Below are 18,506 nucleotides of genomic sequence, written 5' to 3' on the forward strand. Positions count from 1 at the left end.
ATTGGTGAGGCCCAGAAAGGGGCAGTGACTTGGCCAAGGTCATAGAACCTTTTGGGACCACCTCTGGGACTTGATACCTCCTGAAAAGGTGATTTTGAAGATGCCCAGAGACAAGAGATACCCAGGGCTAACTTAGAATTCTCTGCAGCTCCTATCAGGGCAAAGCTGTTTCCCAGCTTGGCTGACTTCTAAGAACTCGTTGGGAAGGGAGCACACAGCTGGGCCAGGGACTGTGGATCCCTGGTCCTCAATCGTACATGTCTCCACTCAAAAACTTGCTGATGCTGATCAGGGTGGTACGTCTTTAATCCTACCTGGCACTCAGGAGGCACAGGCAGGTAGATTTCTGTGAGTTCAAGGTCAACCTGATCTACGTAGTGAGTTCAGGCCAGCCAAAGTCATATAGTGAGATCCTGTCTCCACAAAACAAAACAAAAAAGCATGCCGACTGAGTGTCTACTATGTGTCGGGCAGTGGAGCAGCTGCTGAGATGCAGCCCTGAGCAGTCCGGCACGCCTCCCTCAGCTGGTGGGCAACAGCCATCCTGGAGCACAGAGTGGCAAATGCGGAAGGCAAAGGCAGATGTCCGAGGCTGTCCTCTGACCTGTGCACGCCTGCAGCCTCGCCTTGTCACTGATCAGTTTGGCCAGTGCAGGTCCTGACATATGAGCAGGCTGGAGCGGGCAGATGTCTCAAGGCCTTCTAGCTGCACTACAGGAAAGCGCCTTTGCTCATGGTGATGGAAGGTGTGAGGGTCAGGCGAGGTTACACATGGAGTCAGGCAGTCTCAGTGATCAGCTTCGCATGCACTCTACATAGATTCTTGATTTCTCCTAAGTGCCAAACATGGCTCTGGGTCCCGAAAGCTGAACATGGAGCAAACAGACATGGCTCCAGCCCTCCCAGGCTCTTCTCTAAGTATAAGAGACACAACAGTAATCTGGAAAAACCCACAAAGGGTAAGAAACATCATGAAGGAAGAAGGAGTGCTGCGAGGGAAGGGAAGACCTGTAACTTGCTGTAGCCAAGGAAAGTCCCAATGGGGAGCTGATCTTGGGCCTCTCACCTACAGGAAGACGAGGAGCCAGCCATGCAGACACAATTCTTGAGCAAGGTAACGGAAAGGGAAGGCACCTGGTGTGTCAGCTGCCATCGGTGCTAGTCCATGGCGACAAAGGGTTTATAGGAGGTGGAGGTTGGAGAGCAATTTGCTTGGGATCTTGCTGGCTACCCTGGAGTGTTTCATCCCACATCCTAAATGTGAAAGAGAAGTCAGATAATGGAAGTAGGGTGATTGGATTTATAATCTGTTGACTGGGCTGCTGGGGGTGGGGTGAGGAGGGACTAGAAGGAATGAGGGTAGGTGGAAGACCATTGAGGAGCTAATTACAGACATCCTGGGGAAACAGTGACCATTTGACCCAGGGTGGTCACCTAGCAGATGGAGTATAGTGGGAGAGCTTGTGACCCAGTGACATGTAGAGGCCGCAGGACATTGAAGCTCATAGGAATAGGTAGAGTGGAAAGTGGAAGATGAAAGGAGGGAAAGGAGGGAAGGGGGGCCAAGACTGAGCCCCACTTTCAGGTTCTGGTGTGAACCATCAAGTAGAGAAACAGTGAGGGGGAACACACTCAGTTGGGACAGGGACTGGAAGGACCTCAATTATTTCCTTATTGGTTAGATCACAGGTGGGTAAACCATGGCCTGCGGGCCAGATCTCCCCTTCCACCTGCCTTCTGTAAATAAAGCTTTATTGGAACATGGGCCACATTCTTTACTTTCAATATCAATTATGGCTGTTTTCTTTTTTTTTTTTTTATTTTTATTTTTTATTTTTTATTTATTTATTTATTTTTTATTAATTTATTCTTGTTACATCTCAATGTTTATCCCATCCCTTGTATCCTCCCATTCCTCCCCCCTCCATTTTCCCATTATTCCCCTCCCCTATGACTGTTCCTGAGGGGGATTATGTCCCCCTATATATTCTCATAGGGTATCAAGTCTCTTCTTGGCTACTTGCTGTCCTTCCTCTGAGTGCCACCAGGTCTCCCCCTCCAGGGGACATGGTCAAATGTGAGGCACCAGAGTACGTGAGAAAGTCATATCACACTCTCCACTCAACTGTGGAGAATATTCTGACCATTGGCTAGATCTGGGAAGGGGTTTAAAGTTTACCTCCTGTATTGTCCTTGGCTGGTGCCTTAGTTTGAGCGGGACCCCTAATTATGGCTGTTTTCAAGCTACAATAATAAAGTTGAATAGTGTTCCGAATATTTATTAGCTGGACCTTTGCAGAAAGTTTGCTGAGGCCTCTTCTCGGACACCCAAGTAAAAGTGCCAAGAGACGGGTGGACACGTGGTTATAAAAATGTTATTCAAACAGAGAGGAGCTGTAGAAATGGCTCCGTGTTTAAGAGCACTAGCTGCTGTATCAGCGGACCCAGGTTCAATTTCCAGCTCCTATACTTGTGTGATTTCCCTCAGAGAATCCAGTGCCCTCTTCTGGCCTTCGCAGACACTGAACACACAGATGCACATACATACATACAAACACACATAAAAAAATGAAAGCTGAAATAATGCTATGCAAGCAGATACATGAACAAGCAGTTCTGTCCCTAACCATGGAAGTGACAGTCCTCCTCTGTAGCATGGCGGCTTCCTCCTCAGGCTGCTTTGTCTCACTGCGGTGCTGGGGCCCTCAGATTACCCAGGTCATCTTGAGTTCTTCTGTAACTACATCTTCCCTACAAAGAAAGCCCAAACCCCACCACCAGCGCCCCATTTTTCCAGGGGTCTTTCCTCCCCCAAGGTAAATCACTCAGGAAGCCCCTTGTTAGCCTTTGAGTCTGGCCATTTCGTGAGCTCGAGCTCATGGTGCTGTCACACTCCTTTCTATGCAGAGCATCAACAAACAAGGCTCACGTCTCGTTTCTGTCTTTTTCAACCCAAGCGCTCCAGGACCAGGCACAGCCGTGAAACAGCTCTGGCTGACAGTGTCTGAGGATGTTGCACACCTCTGGGTGGTCCTGCTCAACTCTGAGCGAGGTTCTGTCCTTGAACAAAGGGTTAACAAGGCGTCATGTCCCTCACCACCTCATGCAAACTCCGTGTTGGTTTGCATAGTACAGCTTTCCTGCTCTCATTTGGTTCATGTTTGATTCAGGCTTGTCTGTCTGTCTGTCTGTCTGTCTGTCGGTCTATCTATCATATCTATCTATCTATCTATCATCAGTCTATCTATCTATCTATCTATCTATCTATCATCAGTCTATCTATCTATCTGTCTATCTATAAGCATTTTAAGTGCAGAAAGGTGAGGTGGCAGGCCAGCCCGGAGGCATATCATCCCAACTGTGAGAAGTGGCTCAGAGCTCCATGTCTGATGTGCTGTGAGACAAGAACCAGGAAGATTCTAGTAAGCATCTCTGGGGTGGGTGATGCAGGGCTCTTATCAAAGATGACTAACCCGAATTAGGCATTATGGACTTGACACAGCCATGTTTCATTCCCTGCAGAGTTCTTAGGCCTCCTGCATGCATGGTAAGATGGTTCAGGGTTGGGATTACCACTCCAGTTGATGGAGTTTGAGTTAGAACATTTCCTTGTTGGAAAAACACCTGGAAATGGCGACTTATGCTATCATTCTTCAGCTGAGGGCCACTTACAGGGTGCAGGGTTTTCTTGGTAAAGCGGTTGGGTGGCAGGTGGTCACATAAACTTAATGCCTAATCCAGGACATGTTCAGAGAGAAAGAGAACACCATTAAATGTTACTCTGTTGACTGGGTGAGCTTTAACTGTCAACTTGGCACAGCCTTGGGCTGCCTGAGAAGGAAGTCTCAGTGAAGGGATGGGCCAGATCAGATTGGTCCATGGGTATGTCTGTGGGGAATAGTTTTCATTGCTAATTGATGTAGGAAGGTCCAACCTGCTATTGGAGGCACCATTCCCTTGGCTGGATAAGAAAGCTAAGCTGAACTAAGTCTGAGCAAGCCAGAAAGCAGCGTCCCTCCATACTTTCTCCTTCAAGTTCCTGCTTGAGTCCTGTCTTGACTTCCCTCAGTGATGGGCTGAAACTTGTAAGCTGAAATCAACTCTTTTTCTCCCCCCAAGATACAGCAACAGAAAGTAAAATAAAAATACCTATGTATACCTGAAGGGGAGACTAAGCCAGCATCCCACAGAGATCCCTGCATGTCTGTTTGCAACAGCCAAGATGCTGGTTCAGTCTAGCTATCCATCCGCAGATGAATGCATGGGCAGTGTTTTGTTTAGGAACCCTCCTATCTTCACTGACCCCAACACATCTGGCTGCACGTGCATGTAGCCACGGCCAACTTCTCACATGGATGCCATGGATCCGAACTCAGGTCATCATGCTGTGCAGCAAGCACCTAATACACCGAGCTGTCTCTTCAGCCCTGTGTTAGTTTAGTTTAATTTTTTTTTAATTAGATTTTCTTAGGAGACTAACTCTATCATTTATTTCTTATCTAAGATGCGGTCTCGATTTCTTTTTTCTTTTACCTACCGATTTAGTTTTTCTGTTCCTACCTTCTTCAACCGAGTGCTGAATCCATTTGTTTTGTCTTTCCTATCTTCCAATAAAGTTATTCAAGTAAAGGGTATACATTTCCCATTGTTCATATATCAGGCTTTATTAAGGTGTTTGTTTTATAATTGTAGTCAGAAGAGGGTGTTGGTTTCCCAGGAACCGGTGGTTAGGGGTGATTGTGAGCCCCCCATGTGGATGCTGAAACCCTAATCTGGGTCTTCTGCAAGATTACCAAGTGTCTTTAACACAGATCCATCTTTTCCACCCCCTTAATCATTTCTTCTTGCTTGACTTGTCTGTTCCTGAAGAGATGTGTTAAATTGTTTCACTTTGTTTGTTTTTTTGTCCTGTTGTTGTTTTTGTTTGTTTCTTTAAATGGGGCTTTGCATAGCCCAGGCTAGCCTGGAATTCACAGTGCTCCTGCCTCAGCCTCCTGATTGCTGGGATTTCAAATGTGTACCAACCAGTTCTGGTTTAGTTTTATACTTCCAAAGGCTTTTAACGTTTTAGACTCCTTGAAAATTTTATGTCCAAGAAAGTTTATGTCTGTCACTCCTTCATAGATTATGTCATTTGTCAGCAAAAGTATTCCTCTAAGTCTCTTTACTATGTCTTGCCCTGAATTTGTCCTTAATTTGCTATTAATTTCGGTACATTACTTTTCATTTGCCTGATAACATCTGTTTAATTTTAACTGTTCCTGTCATTTTATTTGGAGCGTGTCTGTTGCAAATGTTATCTGCTAGATCATTTGTTTTAAATCAAAATATAGAGTTTTATCTCTCAGGGGCCAGCTAAGATTATGAGGCTCCATTATAGCTGCTGCTGCCTCATCTTACAGCTGCCACTTCTAAGGCTGAGCACCGTTTAGTTCGCTTCTGGATTAGACTGTCGTTTAATCAACTTCTGGTGTTTTGTTTGTTGTTGTTGTTGTTTGTTTGTTTGTTTTCCTGCTATGGACTTTCTGCCTTCCCTTAAAATTATAGGAGATTGTTAATAAATGAACTTGGGAAGGTGTCAGGCTACATGAAAGGAGCATGAAAATATCAATTATGTTTTCTATAAACCAACAACGAATGACCCAAAAAAGAAACTACGAGGACTTCCCACAGACAATAGCACCCAGAGTAATAAGAGGAGAGGAATAAATTCAAGCAAGAATGTGAAAGAATTGTTAATGGGAAGCCATTAAAAAGAAAAAAAAAACTTCTGAAGGGAACTAAGGACCTGCATAATGAAGGGAATGCTGCCCTGTGTGTGGCCATTAGACAATAACACGAATGCCCAAGAATCCTACCTGTTAATGCAGTTCTTGTCAGATTTCCACTGACCTTTGGTGCTAGTTTGCTTTTATTTTTGTCACTGTGGTAAACACTGGGACCAAGAGCAAGTTGGAAAGGTTTATTTGGCTAAATTCCCAGGTTATAACCCACAGCTGAGGAAAGCTGGGGCCAGGATTCAAGCAGAGACTGAAGCCAGAGACGGAGGAATCCTGCTTACTGGTTTGCCACCTCGGGCTCATGCTCAGCTTGCTTCCCTTTCAACGTAGGATCCGCAGCCTAGGGCTGACACCACCCACAGTGGACTGGCTCTTCCCACATCAATCAAATGAAGACAATCCTCCCACAGACATGGTCATAGGCTAACCTGGTCTGGGCAGTCCCTCAGTTGAGACCCCGCCCCTTTCCAAGGTGACTGTCAGTTGTGTCAAGTTGTGTGAAACTTTATTGCAGAAATGGAAAAACACGGATCTGAAAATTCACATGTCATTTCAAAGGGATCTGGATAGCACCAGTAATCTTGAACAAGGGACAAGTTACAGGGCTCACAGTTGCTAATTTCTTCAAACACAAGTAACACAGTCTTGGAATGATGACACGTAGATGAGTGGAATAAACTTGATGGTCCAAAGTTAAAACTCATATATCCACGGGCCACTGAGTTTCGGCAGAGGTGCCTGGACCAAGTATATGGGAAGAGCAATCTTCACCAAATGATGTTGGGACAAGAGAGCAGTCACATGCATAATAACGAAGCTGGACTGTATCTCATGGCACATACTGTGATGCAACTGTCAGGACTGTGGATTCCTGAATGCAACATCATAACATGGATGACAAAAAAGAGATGGGTTTTACATCATCAAAATTAAATTGGAATGGTAGAAAGACAGACAACCCAACCTGAAATAGGGACAAAGGAGTGGAACAGACGTGTCTCTACAGCAGCAGTTCTCAGCCTGTGGGTTGTGGTGACCCCTTTGGGGAGCTTGAACAACCCTCAGGGGTCACATATCAGATATTTACATCATGACTCATAATAGAAGCAAAATTACAGTTATGAAGTAGCAACAAAAATAGTTTTATGGCTGGGGAGGGGGCAGGCACCACAACATGACGAACTGTATTAAAGGGTCGCAGCTTTAGGAAGGTTGAAAAGCACTTCTTTAGAGATTCAGAAGTCCAAGAAACACATACAAATAGAGTAAATGTATTTGGTCTTTAGGAAAACACAAACCAAAGCCATGAGAAGATCCTCCTACATACCACTAGGATGTTCATCACAAAAACATTAGCAATCTTGGCACTTGAGGGTGTGGGGACATGGAAACCCTCATATATTGTCAGCAAGACCATAAAAATATGCAGCCACTGTGGGAAGTGCCTTGACCATTTCTCAAAAGTCAAACAGGATTACATGACCTTACAGTTTGACTCCTATGTATGTGTGTGTGTGTGTGTGCATGTATGTATGTATGTATGTATGTATGTATGTATGTATGTAAAATAACTCAAAAAGATACTCAAACAAATACATGTACACATTTATTCATGACTACCCTACTCACAGTAGCCAAAGATGGAAAGAGATTTAATGCTCATTAGTGGACAAATAAACAAATCATGGCAAACCCATATAGTGAAATGTTTTATAACCATGAGAAGGACTAAAGCTCTGATATGTGTTATCAATCTCAAAACTATGCTACATGTTTCCTTTCTTTCTTTCTCTTTTATTTGAGACAGGGTTTCTCTGTGTAGCCTTGGCTATCCTGGACTCACTTTGTAGACCAGGCTGGCCTTGAACTCACAGCAATCCACCTGCCTCTGCCTCCCAGGTGCTGGGATTACAAGCATGCACCACCATGCCCAGCGGTAAACTTTCTTTTAAGTAGAATGCAGATAAATTTCAAAAGCATAAGCTGGGCGTGGTGGCGCATGCCTTTAATCCCAGCACTCGGGAAGCAGAGGCAGGCGGATCACTGAGTTCAAGGCCAGCCTGGTCTGCAAAGTGAGTCCAGGACAGCCAAGGCTACACAGAGAAACCCTGTCTCAAAAAAAAAAAAAAAAAAAAAAAAAAAAAAAAAAAAAATCAAAAGCATAATGCAAAGTAAAACCAAAAAACAAACCAACAAAAACCCAGATTCCATTTACTTAAAAAAGAAATACCAGAGTAGATAAATTCTCAGAGCCAGCATGAAAATAAGTGGACAGCTACTACGATTGAGGGGCTCAGGGCAGCAGGGAGAGGATGCCGAATAGAAATGGAGTCTTGCTTTGAGACGAAAACATTTAGGAACCAGACAGAGCTGGCATTGTATCACGCTGTGACTGTGCTCGTGGCTTCTGAACTGTTTCTGGTACCTCCATAAATTTTAGTCATTGTAACAAATGCATTTAAGCTTCAAATTGCCCTGCAGTCTAAATGATGCTTGGTTGTCAGTGACCTCTTCTGATGAACTCTGGAGTGTTTCTCTGGGTCAGTCTTAATCTAAAGCTACGCCTGCGTCTTAGCAAGCCTTACTGGACAGCCACCAAGTTAGAGTGACAGACATTGTGGTGCTTTTCAATTCCGTGTGTGTCTAGAGTCTCTTGGGTCCATGCTTCATCCTCGAGGCTCTGACTGTGAGGATGTTTCTAGAAAGGTGATTCAGAACATTTCATTTCATGGTGGTGACGGAGCTTAGTCTAAGCATTTGGTGGACTGGACGTTAATTTAGTCCCTTCCTTGATGGCTTCACCACCGCCCAGTCACCTGCACACCCCCCCCCCCCCCCCCCGAGCCTGCGATGCTTTGAGTCGGTCCTTCTGAGAGCTCTCTATTCATGATCCTTTGCACATTGGATTCTGAGACATGCACAGAAATGTTTCTCAGAATCCCAGCTATATATGTATCTAAAGTGTGTACAGATCAAAGTCACTGATAGTATGTCACTAAGCAATCTATTTTAAAACAGTCCATTTAATAGTAGCACTTATTAAAGACAAAGGCAAGTTTGCATACTAATGAGATGGGGGAGCGTATTTGTTTTTACAGGAAAAACTGGCTCTTGACTGACCGTCTTCAGGGTTTGTAGGAGTTGATGGTTGTTTTTTACTGAAGATGCCACTTCACACAGATACACAGTACGAACAGCAGAAGTGTGCTTAGGGCCACTTCAGAAACTGTTGGAAACTCATACATGGAACATGTGCGTGAGGAGGACACTGGGGTCTCAGTCCTTTCCTTGCTCCCTGTTTCCCGGCCGCCATGAGGTTAGAAACTTTCATTCACTGTGCAATTCTCCACCACGATGTCTCACCTCGCCATAAGCCCAAAGCAACAAGGCCCAGTGAACATGGGCTGAAGTCAGAGCCAAACTATACGCTTGCCTCCTCAAAAGATAAAACAAATTGTTAGCAGTTCTGCACTAATCCCAAGCCAAATTCATTGAACGTTTTTTAAAAATCCAAGTCAATAATTCAAATGGTAATTCTCAATTACTATTTGTAATTAAACTTTCCAACAGAATATAATCTCAAGTAGATTTATTATTTATTATTATATATACAGTGCTCTGCCTGCATGTACACCTGCAGGCCAGAAGAGGGCATCAGATCACATTATAGATGGTTGTGAGCCCCTGCCCCCGCCCCATGTGGTTGCTGGGAATTGAACTCAGGACCTCTGGAGGAGCAGTCGGTGCTCTTAACCTCTGAGCCATCTCTCCAGCTCAGTAGTCCTGCATTTTATCTGGAGCAGTTTTAAGTAACTTTCATTGGTGTTGCTGGTTTGCCTACAGTGCAACATGCATGGATTGTGTGCTCAGAACCAAGGCTGCAGTGAGGTCACGCATGCAACATGGTCATCAGCAATGAGTCACACAGTGCAACACGGACATCAGCTGACAGAAACATCTAAGATTTGTCATGCATTTGATTCTGAGTTAACTTTTGGTTTTTGCATGGTCAAAATCTTCTTACTGTTGCCAAGTGTTTTGTAGATAAGGGTTTGTGACTCACACTTTAAGAAGCTGGGCTTTGGGGGTACAGCTCAGTTGATAGAATGTTTGCTTTGTGCCTGAGTGTCTGGTTCCACTCCAGCACTACATAAACAAAGCATGGTGGTGCACACCTGTAATCCTGGCAGGGCCAGGTAGGAGGATCAGAAATGCAAGGTCTCCCTCAGCTATATGGTAAAGTCAAGGCTACATGAGACCCTTATACAAAATAAAATATAATATAGACTATTATATAAAAATAATAAAATAATAATAAAGTAAAATGTAATAGTAGACATCTTTTTTTTTTTTTTTTTGAGACAGGGTTTCATTGTAGACCAGGCTGGCCTTGAACTCACAGTGATCCGACTGCCTCTGCCTCCTTGAGTTCTGGGATCAAAGGCATGTGCCACCATGCCTGGATGCAATGCTAGACCGTAAGATCCCTCCTCCCAAGCTAGGCATGGTGGTACACATCTGTAATCCCGGCACTCAGGAGACAGAGAGAGGCAGGTGGATCTCTGTGAGTTCTAGGCCAGCCTGGTCTACAAAGAGAATTCCAGGACAGATTCTAGGGGCTGGTCAGCTCTCCTCTGACCTTGTACCTAGCCCTAGGTATTAGAACAGGCCCACACTCTTCCCTTCCTTCTTCTGGGACCTGAAAAATACATCTGTTGGCCTTTCTGTGTGTACCAGAGCTCTTAGGCCTCTTAGCTACTTGATGCCGCTCTCTAGATTTTCAAGACCCCCATAATGAGGAGCAGAGTAGCATGTTAAGTGGGAGGCCTCTTGCACAGCAGAGTCTGGGAGAGGTGACCCAGTGTGGGGGGGATGCTGGCTTCAGGCTCACAAAGCCTAAGTCAGAGACTGACACACCTTCTCCACTCTCTGAACCCCACCCTCCCTGTCTGAAAAACAGGTGATGGACGCCATCTTTTCAGAACAGACATGTTTAAAGGGGGAGTGTGTGGAAATGCCAGAAACTGAGACAGGCACACAGTAGGGACTTGTTGTAAATCAGCCCAGGACAAACTGGTTTGTGCTCAGGCATTTGGGGATCTGACTACACCCCAAAGAGGCAAGTGTGTGTTTGCATGCTTATTTTGTTAAGTGTGCTAATTGCTTTTTTGGGGAGGAAGTGTCATAATTGTGTTATTTCAATATTTTGATATAACATGTGCTTGTTTCATGAAAGGCTTCTGGTTGATTGGGTGTGTTCCAGAGCCTTGAGGTTTTGCCTTGGATTAAGAAGAATGGAGTTTTGTGGTCATTTGATGTTTCACTGGCATCCTTTCCTATGTCAGTAACAGTTCTGGGTGCTGGAGGACAGGGACAGAGGTAGCATTCAATAGCACGAGACACAGGTACCTGAGGGACAGTGGCTTTCTGGGAGGGACAGATATGGAAACCTGGGCGAGGCTTGAACCCAGAGCCTGGCTTGGTCCATTTTGTGAGCTCCTTCATTATGATGCAACTGAGTTCTTTCTCGGGGCTAAAAACTGTACCAGGAACAAAACAGACTTAACTCCAGGCTTCATGGAGCCCGGAGCTTTAGGGGATGGGTTTATAAGCCGAAGGTAAAGATGCACCACAAATAGTTGTAGGAGATACTGAGTACCACGGGAGACTGGCAAAGTCGCCCTAGTGTGGAGCTTGGAGGTAGATGTCTTTCCAGAGAATAGACTGGACAGCTAAGAAGGTGACTCTGAGCAGAAAGGCAGGCAGGGGACTTGCATTCCGGAGTTCTGTGATACCCGTGGTTGGCTCCACCTAAAGACAGCTGGCCCTCACCCCATCTTGGTGGTGCAGCTGAAGACAGACTCAGCGCATGGTGCACGGACCCGTGTGTGGCACGTGGGTTAAGGAACCCACCAATGTGGATGCTGAGTCCGTGAGCTACTTACTGGCACCTGTTCTGTGCCCTTGGAGAGGTCCCTTCATCTGGAATTCTACCAAGAGCAACCAGTGTGGCAGCCCTGAGCGGGCAATGGCCAAGCCATGGGAGGACTTGCGGGGTCATGTTTGAGACTAAGGTCTCGAACCCAAAGGCAAGTGTGGTTCCTGGGTGTGTGTCTGAAGGGATCTGAGCCAGCAGAGCCGCACATCCTGGAAGCATTACCAACAATAGGAAAGGTACTGTAGCAGCCTAGATGGTGGGCAAGGAAAATGTGATATAGATAGATACATAGCAGAGTTTTACTCAGCCATGAAGGGCAGAGTGATGATGTCATTTGCAGAGAAAAGACTGAAACTTGAGCTCATTGTGTTAAATATCCAGATTCAGACAAATATCACCTGTTTTCTCTCATATATATATATGCATATGCATGTATATGTCACATGAAAGTAGAAGGGAGCTAAGCTGGGGGAGGAAAGGAATCAGGAAAGTACAATGACACATCTTTCTGAAAATGTCATAACAAGACCTATGATTTTTTTCCCCTCTAACTAAAATGTTAACAATAACAATAAAGCCAGGGGAGCTATCAGCATTTGAAGTGGGAGTGACTTTGTGGGATGATTCTCTTGAGAGCTTGTTCTGGCTACCAGAGGGAGTAGAGGGATAAGAAACGGCTGTGGGAGACCAGGCGGAGGCTGTCGTCGTCCTTGTCCGGGGTTGGGGGGGGGGGGGAGGTGGTAGTGGACTAGGCAGATTGTAAAGGCATTTTGGAGCAGTTTTGTCGCAACTGGGAGGTAAATGAAGGGGGTTCAGGTTTGTGGATGGAGGGTGATGTCATCTAGTGCAGTCAGAGGACACAGGTGCAAGGTAGAGGAAGGGGCTGTTGGCTATTGAGACATCCAGCTGTGGTGTTCAGGTGAGCAACAGGAATGGGGGAGGTGGGTGAACCCTGACACCCAGAGAGAGGCTAGTCGAGGCCAGCTGGAAGGGAGTGCAAGGGATAAGGAGAAGAGAACTCCACAATAGCAGGGGCCGATGCTGGATACTGTGGCTGTAAAAGGCAGTTTTCACTCTTTCCCAGGGCATCGTAAGGTCCCTCTATGGTGTCTGAGGAATGTGCCATAGTGTCCCTGCTTTGTCAAAACTCTACCCAGACCTCACTATACTCATGGCTTCATCTGCCAGTCCCCGAGAAGCAGGCACAGCGCTAGACTTCAGGGAATGTCTGCCTAAACCTCATGCTGCATTCATGGAGCAAGACAAAACAGTAAGCCACGTCCTCCCTTCCTCCATCCTCCCTCTGGGGAAAGAGCCCAGGACCTCAAGTGCTGAGCAAGCAAGCAAGCACTCTGCCACCGAGCCACCTCCCAGTCCCATGTGCTACTGTGGCTCCGACCTTTTTTCCTTCTTTGAACATACGTGTTGATGAAGGTTTTCTCCTGTTCACAAATACCTCCGATGTCCTTCATCGCTCCTGGAATACCCTCGCCCAGTACCTCTTCCGGCATTCCTCTGGCCTGTTAAAGCAGGATCCACGAGACATCTGCCTATCTTTTGTGTCTGTGACATCTCATTATCTCTCTCCGGTGGGTCATGGGCAGTTTCTTCCGCTCTCTCTTCTAGTTTACATAGCTGCCTTCTGTTGGGTCTGACCTCCAGAGTATAGCGAGGGAAGACGAGCACCCTCAGTGTGAGCAGCAGCAGACGGGGAGACTGAAGCTAACCCCGCATGTTAACCTGATGCAACATTACTAACCAACCAAGTCCAACACTGCACAAAATGAGTGACAGGCCAGGGCCAAGCAAGGTTTGTTCTAGGGATGCAGGGTATTTAACATGCCTGGGATCCCAGCATTCAAGGAACTGAGACAGGAGGACTGCTGAGAGTTCAAGGCCAGCTCAGGCTACAGAGTAAACCCTTTATCAATTAAAAAAAAAAAAAAAAAAAAAAAAAAGGAATGGATGGAGGAAGAAAGTGAAATAGAGAAAAAGAAGAAGGTGAGGTTGTTATCACATTAAGTAGATGAAAGTGAGGTCATTTGAGTCTTTCAGTAGATGGGGTGGGGGGGGGGTGGGGCGGAGTTTAAAGAAAATCTGAGGCCACCAAGATGATTCAGGAGTGAAAGTCACTTGCCACCAACCCTAATGACATGAATTCAATACTCAGAACCCACAGAGGGGAAAGACTCCCCACAAGCTGTCTTCTGACTTCCACATGTGCACCATGGCACACAAGTACACACACACACACACACACACACACACACACACACACTGAATAAATGTAATTAAAAAAATAAAACCTGTGAACAATTTTTTAAAAATTCACTCCCTTCCACCTACTAAAGTATACCCAGACCTGTGCCACATAAGCCAGGGCTCAAGGTACCTACTCAGCATGGTCTATGGTAAAACCTGTGGCAGCTATGACAACGTGAAAGGCACATTTAGTGATCCCTGTGTCTACTAGCCTTGTCCCGGGGTCACTGGCCTTCTCACTGGAGTGGGGAAAATAACCCAGTGAGACTGGAGAGGGCCTTCTAGCTGCGAGTCTGCCTCCATATTTATACCACTCACCAAGATAAGGACCAAGAGAGGACCATTGCATGACCATTCTCTTCCTTGGACTAAGTCCCTCCCTGTAAAGTGGGTGGCCGAGGGATGGTGGTCTTCAGGTGGCAGTGGGCCAGATGTGCCAGAAGATCAGGAGCAGCTACTGGGAAGCCCAATGCTCCAGGAATCAGGCTCTTGTCTGCAGAGAGGGTGGTTCCTTGGGGAGTGGAGTGGGAGTCCGAGTTAGGTCAGTAGGCTTTCCGACTTGCATTGGGGTCATCTCTTTGCCAAGGGGTTGTCACTGTTTCCATGGCTGCCATTACTGATGCTGTTGACTACGTCCCATGGTTTTGAGGCACTGACCCCACCCCCTACCCTTCTGATATTTTCAGACCTACAGCAGCCAGAGCGAGAGCAATGAAGACTATGAGATTCCTCCTATAACACCTCCCAACCTCCCTGAGCCATCCCTCCTGCACCTGGGGGACCACGAAGCTGGCTACCACTCGCTGTGTCACGGCCTTGCACCCAACGGTCTGCTCCCTGCTTACTCTTACCAGGCTATGGATCTTCCGGCCATCATGGTGTCCAACATGCTAGCCCAGGATGGCCACCTGCTGTCGGGCCAGCTGCCCACGGTGAGTCTGTCTCCCACGTGGGCTCCGTGGCTCCAGCAAGGGAGGGCTTGAGGGGAGCTGGTGGCAGGGCTGAGCTGAGGAGCCCCAATCACATGCAGGGACTGAGTTCTGCTGGCTGATTGCAGGGGGGAATCCGCAGGATATAGGGATGGTGTGGAGGGAAACTGTTACTTCTAAACAGCTCCGTTTGTGGCAACTTGGGACTGATTTTATTGGCTGTTAATAATATAATTTCAATTTTATTTCTAGCATATTTATTGTGATATAAGTGTTCTATCAATTCACACACATAGAGTGGGTAATGGTACAGTCTAGTTGAGAATGTTTTCATCCTCCATACCCAGAAGAGACTTCTCACCTTCGGTCACCCCTCCCAAATACCATGCTCAGCCCTTGGCCCAAGACAACCACCCATTGCTTTTCCTTATTTGGCTTTGTTCTGTTTTGAGACACTTTATAATCCTGGCTATTTGACAACTCGATATGTAGCCTAGGCTGCCCCACTGGCTGTGTTTTCCAAATGCTGGGATTTCGGGTGTGTACCACCACACCCACTTACCACAGGCTACCTTCTGCTTCTGTCTGTTTGCCGGTTCTGGGTGTTTCACATAAGTAGCCGGGGGGGGGGGGTGACCAGGTTGAAATTCAAGGGTAGGTAAAAGACAGCAGGCAGATAGAGACAGAGAAGGGTATTATTCCAGGATAGGGACACCATTTGCAAAGGGAAGAGGCCAGGGGCTAGGGATCTGAGGGAGGAAGCGTGGGATCTTTTTTGTTGTTGTTGTTATGGGGTTGGGGAGTGAGAGCCTGCAGCATCAGGTTCTGAATCCCATGCCAAAGGGGTTGTGTTTGTTTGTTGTTGTTGTTGTTGTTTTTGTTTGTTTGTTTGTTTTAGCATGATGGCTAGCCTGAACTATCAAGTCCTACAGGAAGCCAGTAGAGGGGGCACTTTAAGGGGCTTCCCGCACCATTTGTAAGCAACCTTGTTTCGTGTTTCTCTTCCCTCCCATCCCTTCACAGTTAATATTAGAGTTATGGCTCTTTGTTGTTGTTGTTTTTATGGGGAAGGGTGGGGGTTTTGAGGCAAGGTTTCTCTGTCTAACAGTCCTGCCTGCCCTTGAACTTTGTAGACCAGGCTGACCTTAAACTCACAAAGATCGGCCTGCCTCTGCCTCTCGAGTGCTGGGATTAAAGGCATGTGCCACCACTGCCTGGCTGAGTTAGAACTTTTACATTCATGTTTAGGGTAATGGTAAAGTGAGTGATAGGTACTGGCATAGCCACAGATAGGCAAAGGCTTCCGGATGCTTCTTTGCAGGAGCTGTACAGGTGGGTGTCATTGTGGCCCCACGCCCCGCCCCCCACCCCCCATTTCCACACAGCAGGCCTGTGGCTTCTGGCAGTTAACACCCTCGTGGCAAGGAGAATCATGGCTGAGCGCTGGCAGGCTGGGCCAAGCACTGGATCCAAGTGGAAGTTACCCTCTAATGTGTCAGACTGGGTTACAAGCAGTCTTTTTTTGTATTTTGTTGTTGTTGTTGTTTTAAGACAGGGTTTCTCTGTGTAGCCTTGGCTGTCCTGTATTCACTTTGTAGACCAGGCTGGCCTTGAGCTCACAGCGATCCGCCTCCCTCTGCCTCCCAAGTTAAGGCTGAAAGACAAGCTACTCACCTGACTTCCTTACCAGAGTCACACGGTATTGGCTGGATCCTGATTCCTACACTATGGCTGCCCAGAAACCACAGCCCAGCTTGTAGTCTGATATAAACAGAAGCAAAAAGATCACTAGTTCATGAACAGGCCAGACTAACCTGTATAGCGAGACCTTGTCAATACCTAATTAATTAATAACTCCAGGGAAATGAATGCTCCACTCTCCAGGAATCCTGACCTTTTAACCCTCTTGACAAGGCAGGAGCCCAGTTTCTTCTTCCAAGTGGTTGACTGGGTCAGACTCCACAGTCATGTGACCTTACCAACATGAGGACCTAAGTTTGATCTGTCAGAACCTGTGTTAAAAATAAAGGCTTAGCCGAATGTGGTGGCACACACCTTTAGTCCCAGCACTCGGGAGGCAGAGGCAGGCGGATCGTTGTGAGTTCAAGCCCAGCCTGGTCTACAAAGTGACTCCAGGACAGCCAAGGCTACACAGAGAAACCCTGTCTCGAAAACATAATAATAATAATAACAACAACAACAACAACAATAATAATAATAATAATAATAATTTTAAAAGGCCAGCATGCCGGCATGTCCTCATGGTCCCAGATCCCAGTGCTGGACAGTCGGAGACAGGCATAGCTTAGACTGGGGCTTGCTGGTGAGACAGCCGAGCCTGCTAGGAAAGTTCCAGGCTACAGGAGACCCTGTCCAAGAAACAAAGTGGGTGACAGCAGTGGATATCCCCTGGCCGGCACACATCCATACTGTGACTAGTCTCCCGGTTCCCTTCCCAGGCTCTTCATCACAGACCGCCCCTAGCTCCCCTTGGAAATCACCACTTAGATGGGCTCTGTGCAAACCAGTCCTTTGCAGATTTCTTTACAGCTGGTAGGTATTTAAGATGCTTCTCAAATTCTTAGCTCTCCGTTCGTCTAGAACCGCAGGGGTTCGTTCACTTTTACTTACTTAATGAAAGATAAGCCTGGCCTCATGACCCAGGGCAGAGGCACCCACCAGACGGGAAAACCAGATACGGACCGTGTGCTGGGTCGGGATGGTTAGGAGACAAGAAGCCTTGACATCAGAGGAGTTTGGATTCGTGGGAACTTTGAGGAGAAAGGAAGTGTGCCATGCCTGCTGTGTGTGTGAGGCAGGGATTACAGAAGCACCTGCTGGGTTGTCAAACAGCATGTGGAGGGATTTGTAAATGCTTTCTTACACCATGTACCTCTCCATTGAGAGAAGGAGGCGGGTAATATGGAGAGGCTGGAGACTGTGGAGGGAGGAGTATGGGGGGGGGTTGGGAGGTAGGGGGGGCACGGGGCGTGTCTCCTTCCCACTCACAACCCCAGAAGTCCACACTCAAGTTCACATCAAGGTCCCAGGAAGCCAGGGTTCCCTAGGAGGCCCTGGACTGTGCATCTTTACCTCTTCTAGCTCCTAGACTCTAGAATCTAGAGGGTTCCCTGGCTGGTGGCTGTGGCTTTCCCTAATCTCTGGCCTCTCTTCTATCAGTGGTAGCTCCCCTGCCCTTCTCATATGGATATTCTGGTAGAATTTAATCTAGAATAGTCTCCCAGTGAGTGTTGTGGTCGCTAGCTTGAACTCTGTCTGCAAAGACCGCTTGCTTCTGTTACATTACGGGTTACAAGGATTGTGGCTTAGTTTTTTTTTTTTTTTTAAGTATGTGCATGTGTGCACACATGGGTGGTGTTGGTGTGTGCATGCATGTGCGTGCGCCTTGGCACACCCGTGGAGGTCAGAGGACAGCTTGCAGCAGTCAGTCCTCTCTTTCCTCCATGTGGGTCCCAGGGATAAAACTCCAGTTGTCAGATTAACAGCAAGTTCCTTTACCCTCCGAGCCCTCTCAATGGCCCACACAAGACTTTATATCTTTAGCATTGTGCTTGTGTGTGTGTGTGTGTGTGTGTG

General features: G+C 46.8%; 1 protein-coding gene across 3 annotated transcripts in view; it reads left to right on the top strand.

Moving 5' to 3' along the window:
• Tox2 (TOX high mobility group box family member 2) overlaps positions 1–18,506 on the top strand; it is a 122,139-nt gene that overhangs the window by 57,631 nt on the left and 46,002 nt on the right. For all 3 annotated transcript variants that reach the window (XM_051143731.1, XM_051143730.1, XM_051143732.1), the window contains exon 3: positions 14,667–14,912. In XM_051143731.1, coding sequence (XP_050999688.1) covers positions 14,667–14,912 — 246 coding nt within the window. The remainder of the gene's footprint in view (positions 1–14,666; positions 14,913–18,506) is intronic.

The sequence above is a fragment of the Acomys russatus genome, chromosome 4 (assembly GCF_903995435.1).
Source record: "Acomys russatus chromosome 4, mAcoRus1.1, whole genome shotgun sequence".
In the NCBI taxonomy this organism is placed as follows: domain Eukaryota; kingdom Metazoa; phylum Chordata; class Mammalia; order Rodentia; family Muridae; genus Acomys; species Acomys russatus.